Source organism: Amblyraja radiata, chromosome 28 (assembly GCF_010909765.2).
Source record: "Amblyraja radiata isolate CabotCenter1 chromosome 28, sAmbRad1.1.pri, whole genome shotgun sequence".
NCBI lineage: Eukaryota > Metazoa > Chordata > Chondrichthyes > Rajiformes > Rajidae > Amblyraja > Amblyraja radiata.
In genome coordinates this window covers 6,609,931-6,622,722 of record NC_045983.1, presented here as the reverse complement: position 1 = coordinate 6,622,722, position 12,792 = coordinate 6,609,931, and the positions used below count along the sequence as shown (strand labels likewise).

Here is a 12,792-nt window from a genome sequence, read left to right as displayed (position 1 = left end):
TCACACACTAGTGACAAATTTACAAGTTTACCGAAGCCGAAATTGACCGACACACCTGCAGGTCTTTGGAGTTTGGGAGGAAACCGGAGCACCCAGAGAAAACCCACGCAGTCACAGGCGGAACGTACAAACTCCGTACGGACAGCGACCGTAGTCAGGATCGAACTCGTGTCTCTGGCGCTGTGAGGCAGCAACTCTACCGCTGCGCCACCGTGCCGCCCAAAGTATATTTGCTGTGTACTTTCTGCGATCAGCGGATATTGCAGAGATGTTATTCTAATCTCTCCTGGTGCCAAATTCATTCATTGAGTTAATTTTCAAATTAAAAATAGATTTCCTAGAGTTAGATTGCCTCTGGAGGAACGTCAAAGCTGCCCCTCTCTCAGGGGAAAGACTTGATCCTGTTCACATCTGGTGTGTTTACCTGCCGCACAATCCACATCTATTTTAAATAAGACTAAGACTGATTTCCCACTCGTCCTCTCCATATGTCGCTGCAGGCCACGTCCGACCCACGTCCAATCCAGTGCCCGGTCCAATTTGGCCCCCATCTGTGGATTTAGATGGGGGCTAGTGTATCATGTGTAGGCCTGTGTATCCTGCATCTAAATCATTCTTCAGGCTAATCATAGTGGGAGGGGAAAAAATAGCTGGAAAAGAGGAAGGGAAGTCCCATCAATATGCCATCAATATATATATATCTCCCCCTCTGTTATAAGACTTTTGATTAGTTCATCCATAAACTAGGGTACTGTCCGATTCACCTCTACCCCATTGCAGACACTAGACTTTGACTAGGGCAGCACGGTGGTGCAGCGGTAGAGTTGCTGCCTTACAGTGCCGAGACCCGGGTTCAATCCTGACTACGGGTGCTGTCTGTACGGAGTTTGTACATTCTCCATGTGACCTCATAGGTTTTCTCTGGGTGCTTTGGTTTCCTTACACATTCCAAAGATGTACAGGTTTTTAGGTTAATTGGCTTCGGTAAAAATTGTAAAGTGTCCCTGGTGTGCTGGGTGGTACTAGTGTACGGGATGATCGCTGGTTGGCACGGATTCATAAGTTCATAAGTGTTAGGAGCAGAATTGGGCCATTCGGCCCATCAAGTCTACTCCGCCATTCAATCATGGGTGATCTATCTTTTCCTCCTAACCCCATTCTCCTGCCTTCTCCCCATAAACCCTGACACCCGTACCAATCAAGAACCTATCAATCTCTGCCTTAAATAAACCCATTGATGATAGAAACCTCATCAACAACACTTCACAGTGGGTGAGAAATCCAACCTGTTGTAATTCTGATGACCTTTAAACCCTAGGTAGGCTGACCTGGCAAGGTCAAGAGGGTGGGGGGTAACGGATTGCGTGACTTCAAGAGTGTTTTATTGTCATTTGTCCCAAATAGAACAACAAAATTCTTACTTGCAGCAGCACAACAGAATATGTAAACATAGTACTTTGTAAACAATATAACAAGGGCAGCACAGTGGCGCAGCCATAGAGCTACTGCTTTACAGTGCCAGAGACCTGGGTTCGATCCTGACTACGGGTGCTGTCTGTACGGAGTTTGCACGTTCTCCCCGTGACCTGCGTGGGTTCTCTCCGAGATCTTCAGTTTCCTTCCACACTTCAAGGGCGTACAGGTTTGTAGGTTAATTGGCCTGGTGTAAATGTAAACTGTCCCTAGTGTGTTTAGGATGATGTTAATGTGCAGGGATCGCTGGTCGGTGCGGACTCAGTGGGCTGAATGGCCTGTTTCCGCGCTGTATCTCTAAACTAAACGTAAACAAAAGTAAGTTCAATGTGTATACACACACACATACATAATGCATGTATATATACATACATTCTACACGCATATATACACATTATATGTACACATACATTATATATATACACACACACCACACTATTTCTAAGGATTTAACCACAGTGATTTGATTGCAGCTGTAACTAGATATATAGTAACCTAACTATCAATGGGATGTGAGTGTGAATGATTTGGTTAAAGTGGCTCTGGGGATAGGGGTTGGACAAGACACAATGTCAGTCGCCTTGAGGGTGGGTTGATTGATGGCGATACAGGTGGGGGGAGGGATGGCCCATGTTTGGGAAGGGAAGAAGCGGAGTGGAAAAATGACAACGCCTGGCCAATAATAGATGGACACAAAGTGCTGGAGTAACTCAGCGGGTCAGGCAGCATCTCTGGAGAACATGGATGGGTGACGTTCCAGGTGGGAACCCTTCTTCAGACTGAATCCTTCTTCGGGGCACATGGATGTGCGGGCCAGGGGTCTGAAGAAGGGTCTCGACCTGAAAAGCCAACCATCCTTTTTCTCCAGAGATGCTGCCTGATCCGCTGAGTTATTCCAGCACTATCTTCGGTATGAACCAGCATCTGCAGTTCCTTCCTACACAAGTAGTAGATGGATACGGGATTTGTCCCGTCCCCCCCATCTTCCAGCTTTCTCCCTCCATCCCCCTTAAAATCAGTCTGAAGAAGGATCCCAACACGAAACATCCCTGTCCATGTTCTCCAGAGATGCTGCCTGAAGAGAAGGAATGGGTGATGTTTCAGGGTAGAGACCCTTCCTCAGACTGAGTTGCTGGTCCATCAACAAAGACACAGAGTCAGTGCTGGAGTGCTGTTTGTGGAGCAGCATCTCAGTCTGAACAAGGGTCTCCACCCGAAACGTCCCTGTCCATGTCCTCCAGAGATGCTGCCTGTCCCTCTGAGTTACTCCAGCACTTTGTGTCTATCTCTGGTGTAAACCAGCATCTGCAGTTCCTTCCTGCACAGTAATTTTCTCAGCTGCATTTTGGACGTGAGGATATTTAGCCCTGTGAAATATGTAAAGATCAGAATTAAAATATGGGATACTCCGCCCTCGCTGGGCCACCCAATGAGCCGAACTATCCCGCCCACAGTGTCCTCTCCCCGGCCCCGCTCCCTCCCTCCCTCCCTCCCTGCCCAGCCATGGCCGAGCCCGGCCGGCTACTCGAGTACATCTTCAGCTTCTACTTCATCAGCCACATCCCCATCACGTTGGCCGTCGACCTGCAGGCGCTGCTGCCCCGATCCATCTTCCCCGGCGCGGTGAGTGAGTGGCTGCTCCCTCCCTCCCTCTCCCTCCTCTCCCCACGTCCCTTCCCTCCCTCCTTCTCTACCTACCCCCCCCCCCCCCCCCCCCCCCCACTTCTCCCCCTCGCCGTCCCCTCTCCTCGTCCCGGGCCCCCTCACCCTCCTTCACCCTGTACCCCCTCCCTCAACCCCGTCCCTGTCGGTCTCCCTCCCCCCTTCCTCTCCCATCACTGCCCCCTCTCTATCCCCCGCTCCTTCCTCTCCTTACCCTATCCTCCTCCCTTCCCTATCCCCCCACCCCCTTCCTCACCCCTCCCTTCCCTATCCCACCTCTCTTCCTTATCCCCCCCTCCCTCTCTCCCCATCCCCCCCTTCCCTATCCCCCCACCGCTCCCTCACCCCTCCCTTACCCTATCCCCCCTCTCTTCCCTATCCCCCCATCCCACTCCCCCTCCCTCTCTCCCCATCCCCCCTTCCCTATCCCCCTCTCTCACCCTCTCCCCATCCCCCTCCTTTCTTCATCCCCCTCCCTTCCCTATCCCCCACCCCCTCCCTCTCTCCCTCTCCCTCCCCCCACCTGCATCCTCTCTGTCCCCCCCCCCCGTCCCCTCCCACCTCCCAATCCTGCCGCTGCCAGTATGCATGGCGGGCTCAGTCTGAGCAGAGACCCCACGAGTTCCTATTGAACCGGGTTTGTGGTCCTCACAGAGCTGGGACTTCAGCGCTGGGTTAGACCTCCTGACCCTTGGTGCCTCCCCCTCCCTCCATCCACCCCGATCCTGGCCAGTTCTCCACCGAGCTGCATTTCCCCGCACCATTCCCAGATCAGAGTCATGGAGGCAAACAGCACTGAAACAGGTCCATCGGCCCACGTTTGCCCATGCAGACCAAGATTCCCCATCTATACTAGTCCCACCTGCCCACGATTGGCCCATGTATCTGAGGAAGGGTCTCAATCCGAAACATCACGTATTCATGTTCTCCAGAGATGCTGCCTGGCCCGCTGATTTACTCCAGCACTCTGTGTCTATCTTCCTCTAAACCTTCCCTGTCCATGCACCTGTCCAAATGTATTTTGATTCTCCGACTGTCCAGCAATCTAGAAACATAGATGCAGGAGTAGGCCATTCGGCCCTTCGAGCCAGCACCGCCATTCAATATGATCATGGCTGATCATCCAAAATCTGTACCCCGTTCCTGCTTTTTCCCCCTATCCCTTGATTCCGAGAAGGAATGGGTGACGTTTCAGGTTGAGTCCCTTCAGTGCGAAGAAGGGTCTCGACCCGAAACGTCACCCATTCCTTCTCTCCAGAGATGCTGCCTGTCCGGCTGAGTTACTCCAGCATTTTGTGTTCTATCTTCTGTGTAAACCAGCATCCGCAGTTCCTTCCAACAGGATCTTTAAGCCCTGGTGAGTAAACAAACGTGATCATGGGAATCTGGAGCTCCGGGTCAGTGTCCCTTTGATGGCTTTGCTGACGGTATTAGGAGTGTGTGGCAGGAACGGTGGCTGAACTTTGGTTCGTCCTTGCCAAATATTGACTCTGGCTCAGGCACACGTTGGGGAAACCTTGACTTGGGGTTGAAGAAACCTCCGCAAATGTTTAATCTATTTTCAAACGCCACATTTCTTTCTTCAGCTGCAAGGTTTACTAGATTGGTATTCAGCTCGGTTCAAAGACCCAATGCTGCTGGACCCACCACCATGGTTCAGTGTATTCATTCTATGTGAAGCAGTGCTGCAGATGCCTTTCTTCCCTTTTGCAGCATATGCCTTCTACAAAGGTCAGTGCAGTATTTATACCTTGCAGTCTTATTCCTTTCTCCATCTTGTCTGGTTTTTTAGCACGGGGGACTTTGGGCTTTTGCTTTGTATTGTACTCATATTGATTTTTTTTACTGCATTGAACTTCCTTTTATGTTTCGCTCCAAACTACATAGACTCGGGGGCATTATTCTTTACTTTGCACTATTATTGTTTGTTTATTTATATATTTGCTTATTTGTGTGTGTGTGTGTGTGTGTGTATGAAGGAACTGCAGATGCTGATTTAAGCCAAAGATAGATACAAAATGTAACTCAGCAGGACAGGCAGTATCTCTGGAGAGAAGGAATGGATGACGTTTCAGGTCGAGACCCTTCTTCATATCCATTTGAGATCTCAATGCATTTCAATGGGTCTTAAGAAGTTACTCCAGAATTTTGCGTCCATCTTTTATATGTGTACATCTTTTATATGTGTACATACACGTGTGTGTGTGTGTGTGTGTGTGTGTGTGTGTGTGTATATATATATATATATATATATATATATATATATATATATGTGTATATATACTGTATGTGTGTGTATATATGTAAAGAGAGAACATGTTTATATATACATACACATAAGTATGTGTCTCTCTACATAGTTCTTTACTTGCATGCATACATACATACATACACACCCATGCATATACTGCATATACCAATTCAAAAGCTTTCAATATATCAAACACTTCGATCCTCCTGTGAGCAGCCACGCTAATTACCTTGATTTTGAGTCTCACATCCTGACTATTTTCTCCGTTTAGAAGTCATCTGGATGATGGTGTCACACAGCTGCCATGCTTATGCTTGTAAAGCCCGTGTTTTGAAGACAAAATTGAACGCATTTCATAATTGAAAGTCTCTTTAAGATCGTACACTGGTTCACCACCCCTCCTGGTCTTTTAAACTTCGTGCTTCACACGATAAAAGAGACTTCTAACCTTAATCACGCCAACACGTTTTTGGCCTAATTAAGTTTAAAAAGGGAGAAACTTGGATTCTGTTTTTCACGTTATGGTGGTAGAATTCAGCAAGAGAATGTAATCAAATCCACATCTTCAAAGGCTTTTCTGATGAGTTTTCATTGATATATAGAATTTATATTTGGTACAAACTCTGTACACGTCAGTGTCGCATTTGCGATCATATCATGCATGTGTCCACACACTTCTCACTGGCTTTTTATTCAATGAGTGTTTTGATCAGTTTGAGTAAAAGTTGAAATCAGGTATAGCAAACTGCTATTTACTTGAATATGGTGCGTCGTCAAATGAAGAAACTGCAGTTGCTGGTTAACAAAAAAAGATACAAAGCGCTGGAGTAACTCAGCGGGTCAGCCAGCATCTCTGGAGAAGGTAGACACAAAATCCTGGAGAAACTCAACGGATGAGGTAGCATCTATGGAAAGAAGGAATTGCCGACGTTTCGGGTCAAGACCCTTCTTCACCTCTGGAGAACATGGACAGGTGACATTATGGGTCGGGACCCTTCCTCAGACTGTCTCAGACTTTGAGGAAGTGTCTCCAGAGATGCTGCCTGACCCGCTGAGTTACTCCAGCACTTTGTGTCTTTTTAATTCAAAGTCAAGAGTTGCGTAATTAAAATTCAAATATCTTGCCCCCAGGCAGTTCCACATCTCCCTCCCTCCCTCCCAAGCTGCAGTTTCTTGACATTGACCTGTGACTTAAGAATGGAAACTGGTGAACTATTTACTGTCTCCATCTCTATCATAATTTGGAAAAAAAAATATTTCTCCCCCACCACCATAAGGTCATAAGTGTTAGGATAGAATTAGGCCATTCGGCCCATCAAGTCTACTCCGCCATTCAATCGGGGCTGATCTATCTCTCCCTCCTAACCCCATTCTCCCGCCTTCTCACCTTAACCTCTGACACCTGTATTAATACGCTGGACCTGCTAGAGGCAGGAAACATGTTCCCGATGTTGATGGAGTCCAGAACCAGGGGCCACAGTTTAAAAGTAAGGGGTAAGACATTTAGGACAGAGATGAGGAAACACTATTTCACACAGAGAGTTGTGAGTCTCTCTCAGAAAGTTAGATGTGGCCCTTGTGGCTAAAGGGATCAGGGGGGTATGGAGAGAAGGCAGGTACAGGATACTGAGTTGGATGATCAGGCATGATCATATTGAATGGCGGTGCAGGCTCGAAGGGCCGAATTGCCTACTCCTACACCTATTTTCTATGTTTCTATGTCTGTGGAATTCTCTGCCTCAGAGGGCGGTGGAGGCAGGTTCTCTGGATACATTCAAGAGCGAGCTAGATAGGGCTCTTAAAGATAGCGGAGTCAGGGGATATGGGGAGAAGGCAGGAAAGGGGTAATGATTGGGGATGATTAGCCATGATTACATTGAATGGCGGTGCTGGCTCAAAGGGCTGAATGGCCTACTCCTGCACCTATTGTCTATTGTATATAATATTCAAGTATCCACTCTCCAGTGAAAGTTTCTCAATCGCTCATTGCACAAGAACTTAAAAAAATAGGTGGATGAGTAAAAAGGTTACAGGCCCCACAACCCTGTCCCACTGTTTGATGTCTTCATGGCTGATCTATGCTGGTCTCAACTCCTGTGCCAGTTCCCAATAGTCTTTAATTTATCTGTGCTTCCAAATAGAATCATAGAGAATCAGCATGGAAACAGGCCCTTCGACCCATCGAGTCCACGCCGACCAGCGATCACCCCGACCACTAGCACTATCCTACACACTGGGGACAATTTACAATTTTACCAAAGGCAATTAAGGAAACCGGAGCAGCCGGAGAAAAACCACACGGTTACAGGGCAAATGTACAAACTATGTGGCAGACAGTTGAACCCAGCCTTCTGGCACTCAGGCAGCAACTCTACCGCTGCACCACTGTGCTGCCACTGATGTCCCTCTCCATTATGAGCCATCGCCACTTAATGATCAGAGCTTTTCTTAGGCATTTGTCCCAGGCTACTCAAAGCATTGTCTGTCTGTTCGTCTCACCTGTAGTTGGTGACTCAGTGTGGCTAGGAGAGTGGTAGAGAAGGTACAGAGGGTTGAGTCATTTTTGATGATCTAATCTCGAGCTTCAGGTTTTGTTTTTGTCAGCACCTTGCCTTTGTCATTAATTGCGACTATTGAATCTTTTAATAGATTGGTGACAGGGAAGTATAGTGGAGAGAAAATATTTTACTTAAGGTTCTTAACATACACTGTTTGATTCCTGGCACTGTAAAATGATTTGCAACAGGTTCTGCAAGATAATAATGATTACGTACTATCAACTCTCCCATTTGTATGGTTTCCCACCTGTGTGATTATACTGGTTTACAAATAGGAACTGAGTGAAAGACCATTTATTCCCGCTCTGTGTGAATTGCACTTTATAAGTTAATTGGCCTTCACCCTCAAGGATATATCGTACCTGCCTTTCACAATTGTTTTGGGAACCCTGGTGTTCAAAAGATTGAAAATACTAAATGTGGAAATATTTTAATTTCCGCTGAATTTTCCTTGTAATACAAACATCACCATAATGAACACACATGACACATATTCTTCTCAATATTGTCTGTATCATTCATATCAGATCATATTAGGTCTGAAGAAGGGTTCCGACCCAAAACGTCACCTGTTCATTTTCTCCAGAGATGCTACCTGACCCGCTGAGGTACTCCAGCACTTCGTGTATCATCAGTCATACCAGAGTTGGCCACATTCCTCCCTATCAATACTTTGTGGGTTCAAGATGCACTACACACTTGAGCATGAGTATAAGTACTGAGGGAATGCTACACTGCCTGAGGTACTTCCTTTATTAATTCAACTGAGGAGGGACCTAATTGAAACATACAGAATAGTGAAAGACTTGGATGGAATGGATGTGGGGAGGATGTTTCCACTAGTGGGAGAGTCTAGGACTAGTCAAGTCAAGTCAAGTCACTTTTATTTATATAGCACATTTAAAAAACAACTCTCGTTGGCCAAAGTGCTTTACTAGGACGTTCATTTAGGAAGGAGATGAGGAGGAATTTCTTTAGTCAGAGGGTGGTGAATCTGTGGAATTCTTTGCCACAGAAGGGGTTGGAGGCAAAGTCAGTGGATATATTTAAGGCAGAGATAGATTCTTGATTAGTAGGTTACGGAGAGAAGGCAGGAGAATGGGGTTAGGAGGGAGAGATAGATCAGCCATGATTGAATGGCAGAGTAGACGTGATGGGCCGAATGGCCTAATTCTGCTCCTATCACATGATCTTATGAACTGAAGCCCTAAATCGGTGCCTTAAAGGTCCGGTGTTATTCAAACAGAGCAATTAACCACCATCTCACTGCCTATATTCATCCCTCCAAGCAACACTTATTATTCCATTCCCGTTTGTGGGGACTTTGCTATGGAAAATAAATAGCTGATATGTTCCTTTGCGACATTGTAATAGGTATTACAGAATCTCTGAAGCGCATTGAGATCTTAAATAGACATGAAGAAGGGTCTCGGCCCGAAACGCCACCCATTACTTCTCTCCAGAGATGCTGCCTGACCCGCTGAGTTACTCCAGCTTTTTGTGTCTGTCTTCTGAAAGATCAGGTCAGTCCATTACAGGAAGGATGTGGAGATTTTAAAATGGGCGCAGAGGAGGTTTACCAGAATAATGTCTTGATGACAGAGTACTAGCTGCAAGAAGAGGTTAGATGGACTTGGATTGCTTTCTCTGGTACACTGGAGGTTGCGGGGAGACCTGATAGATGTCGATACAATTTTAAGAAGCAAAGATAGTCAGAACCTTTTACCCAGGGAAGAAATATAAAATATTAGAGCGTGTAGCTTAAAGGTGAGAGGGGCAAAGTTTAAAGGAGATGTGCGGGGCAAGTTTTTAGACAATAGACAATAGGTGCAGGAGTAGGCCATTCGGCCCTTCGAGCCAGCACCGCCATTCAATGTGATCATGGCTGATCATCCCCAATCAGTACCCCGTTCCTGCCTTCTCCCCATATCCCCTGACTCCGCTATTTTTAAGAGCCCTATCTAGCTCTCTCTTGAAAGCATCCAGAGAACCTGCCTCCACCTGAGGCAGAGAATTCCACAGACTCACCACTCTCTGTGAGAAAAAGTATTTCCTCGTCTCCGTTCTAAATGGCTTACTCCTTGTTCTTAGACTGTGGCCCCTGGTTCTGGACTCCCCCAACATCGGGAACATATTTCCTGCCTCTAGCGTGTCCCAACCCTTAACAATCTTATATGTTTTAATGAGAATCCCTCTCATCCTTCTAAACTCCAGAGTGTACAAGCCCAGCCGCTCCATTCTCTCAACATATGACAGTCCCGCCATCCCGGGAATTAACCTTGTAAACCTACGCTGCACTCCCTCAATAGCAAGAATGTCCTTCCTCAAATTAGGGGACCAAAACTGTACACAATACTCCAGGTTTTTGACATGGAGGGTCGTGAGTTTCTGGGACCGCTGCTGGAAGTGGTGGTGGAGGCAGAAATTATAGTAGCATTTAAGAGACTCTTGAATAGGCACGTGGATGTCTTGTCTTGCCTTTAATGGCAAATGCCATAATTAATGGCACACAAAATATAGCCAAATGGCCACTGCAGTCATCACTCCCGAAGAGTCCACCGGGTATCCTACACCCACTAGGGACAATGTTTACATTTACACCAAGCCAATTAACCTACAAAACTGTACGTCGTTGGAGTGTGGGAGGAAACCGAAGATCTCGGAGAAAACCCACGCAGGTCACGGGGAGAACGTGCAAACTCCGTACAGACAGCTCCCGTAGTTGGGATCGAAGCCAGATCTCCTGGTGCTGCATTCGCTGTAAGGCAGCAACTCTACCGCTGCGCCACCAATATGCAGGCAATGGAGGGATGTGGATTATGTGCAGGCAGATAAGAGTTGGCCTGGGCTTCATGTGCGGCACAGACATTGTGGGCCAAAGGGCCTGTGGTGTACTGTTGTATGTTCTATGAAAGATGCCATAGATAAGCAAATTATTTTGTTCCGCTACGGGCTTCCTTCAGTGTATCCAGAGTATGCACACTGAAATCACATGCTGCATGTGGGTAATTGCATACGTAAAAACATATAATCTGCCTTCCATCTGGCCTCTAAAGTTAATTATAATCTTGGATGAAAGGAAATGAATGCACCACCTCTTTGGTAAATGTCAAAGATAGACACAAAGTGCTGGAGGAACTCAGCATCTTTCGAGAAAAGGGGCAGTTGATATTTCGGGTGGGACTGAAGTAGGGTCACGATCAGAAATGTCATGACCCGAAACGTCACCCATCCTAAGCTGCCTGACTCATTTTGCATCCAGCACTTTGTTACATATCAGCATCTGCAGCTCCTTTCCTCACCGTTTGGTAAATGTGCTTTGTTTTATCATTTTACGTTACAGTCTGGAGCAGTTATTAAATACGCAGCAGAGACACCATGTGTAACCAATGCTCTGTGTTGCCTCTTTGTCTTCAGGTAGCTGTTCATGGATAAGGATGCCAGCCATTGTGTACTCCACACATGTGGCCACAACAGTTGTTTCAATCCTTGGGCACATTCTGTTCAATGATTTCTCAAAGTCCACGTATCCGGGACCGAATACCCTGTCAGAACGGTTGACCCTCACAGCTATTTACATTCCCTATTTAATCATCCCGCTCCTGATTCTGCTAACTATGTTATTCAGCAAACGGTACAATTCCGATGGGAAAAAGAAGAGGAAATAACTGTTTCCGTCGAACCGTTTAGAGAATCGGGTCCCCTTTTTCAAGTGAATTGCTGAGAATGAATACTTTATAATTTTACAATGTTACCCGTGTGGGTTTTCTCCGAGATCTTCGGTTTCCTCCCAATCGCCAAAGACGTATAGGTTTGTAGGTTAATTGATTTGGTATAAATGTAAATTGTCCCTAGCGTGTGTAGGATAGTGTTAATGTGTTGTAATCGCAGGTCGGCGTGGACTCGGTGGGCTGAAGGGCCTGCTTCCACGCTGTATCTGAAGAATCTGAAGAAGGGTTTCAGCCCGAAACGCTGCCTATTTCCTTAGCTCCATAGATGCTGCCGCACCCGCTGAGTTTCTCCAGCATCCTTCTTAAACACTTCACGCTGTATCTACTAAACAACACAAAATGTGGTGAGAATTTGGTCTGTTATGTATTTAGATTTTAGATACAGAGCAGAAGCCCCCCGAGTCTGGGCCGACCCTAACACTATCCTACACACTGGGGACAAATTTATCAAAGCGCATTAACCTACAAACCTGCCGTCTTTGGAGTGTGGGAGGAAATTGTAGTACTTGGAGAAAACCCATGGAGAGAACGTACAAACTCCGTACCGACAGCACCCGTAGTCAGGATCGAACCCGGGTCTCTGGCGCTGTGAGGCAGCAACTCTACCGCAGCGCCACTGTGCCGCCCTGTGGCCTGTATACATTAGGTCAGGCTGGAGGGAGAAATCTTTCCACTTTGGTGGTAGTTTATGCATCTGAAATATTAACTCACCTCAATACATTCCGACATGTTGGTCAGATCCACGGCCCCAGCATTAACAACACATAACACAAACAAATAAGCTTAATTACCCCTCAATAGATCACTTTTGATTAGTACAGGTTGTTTGATTAGTATTACTTTTGAAAGCAGGAGAATGGGGTTGAGAGGGAAATATGGATCAGCCACGATTAAAATGGTGGAGTAGACTTGATGGGCCAAATGGCCTAGAGCTTCAACCTATTGGCATGGTTTTTATCACAAATATTTCATTTGTCCTGTCATCTTCCCCGCAACATAAAACCACTTCTTAGAATCTTTTCTTTAAGAAGGAACTGCAGATGCTGGAAAATCGAAGGTACATAAAAATGCTGGAGAAACCCAGCGGGTGCGGCAGCATCTATGAAGCGAAGGAAAT

At 46.5% G+C, this 12,792-nt stretch overlaps 1 protein-coding gene across 1 annotated transcript; it reads left to right on the top strand.

The window, feature by feature from the left end:
• Positions 1–2,897: 2,897 nt before the first annotated feature.
• Positions 2,898–11,803, top strand: tmem97 (transmembrane protein 97). Its single transcript, XM_033045661.1, has 3 exons — positions 2,898–3,096; positions 4,722–4,866; positions 11,362–11,803. The coding sequence occupies exons 1-3, from the start codon at positions 2,977–2,979 to the stop codon at positions 11,610–11,612; spliced, it is 516 nt and encodes a 171-aa protein (XP_032901552.1). The 5' UTR covers positions 2,898–2,976; the 3' UTR covers positions 11,613–11,803.
• Positions 11,804–12,792: the final 989 nt, after the last annotated feature.

What these genes read in the sequence shown, in the direction of transcription:
- tmem97 (XM_033045661.1), top strand. Translation starts at nt 2,977, where the DNA reads ATGGCCGAGCCCGGCCGGCTACTCGAGTACATCTTCAGCTTCTACTTC. An exon ending in GATCCATCTTCCCCGGCGCG is followed by an intron (nt 3,097 to 4,721) that starts GTGAGTGAGTGG and finishes TTCTTTCTTCAG; the next exon opens with CTGCAAGGTTTACTAGATTG. An exon ending in AGCATATGCCTTCTACAAAG is followed by an intron (nt 4,867 to 11,361) that starts GTCAGTGCAGTA and finishes CTTTGTCTTCAG; the next exon opens with GTAGCTGTTCATGGATAAGG.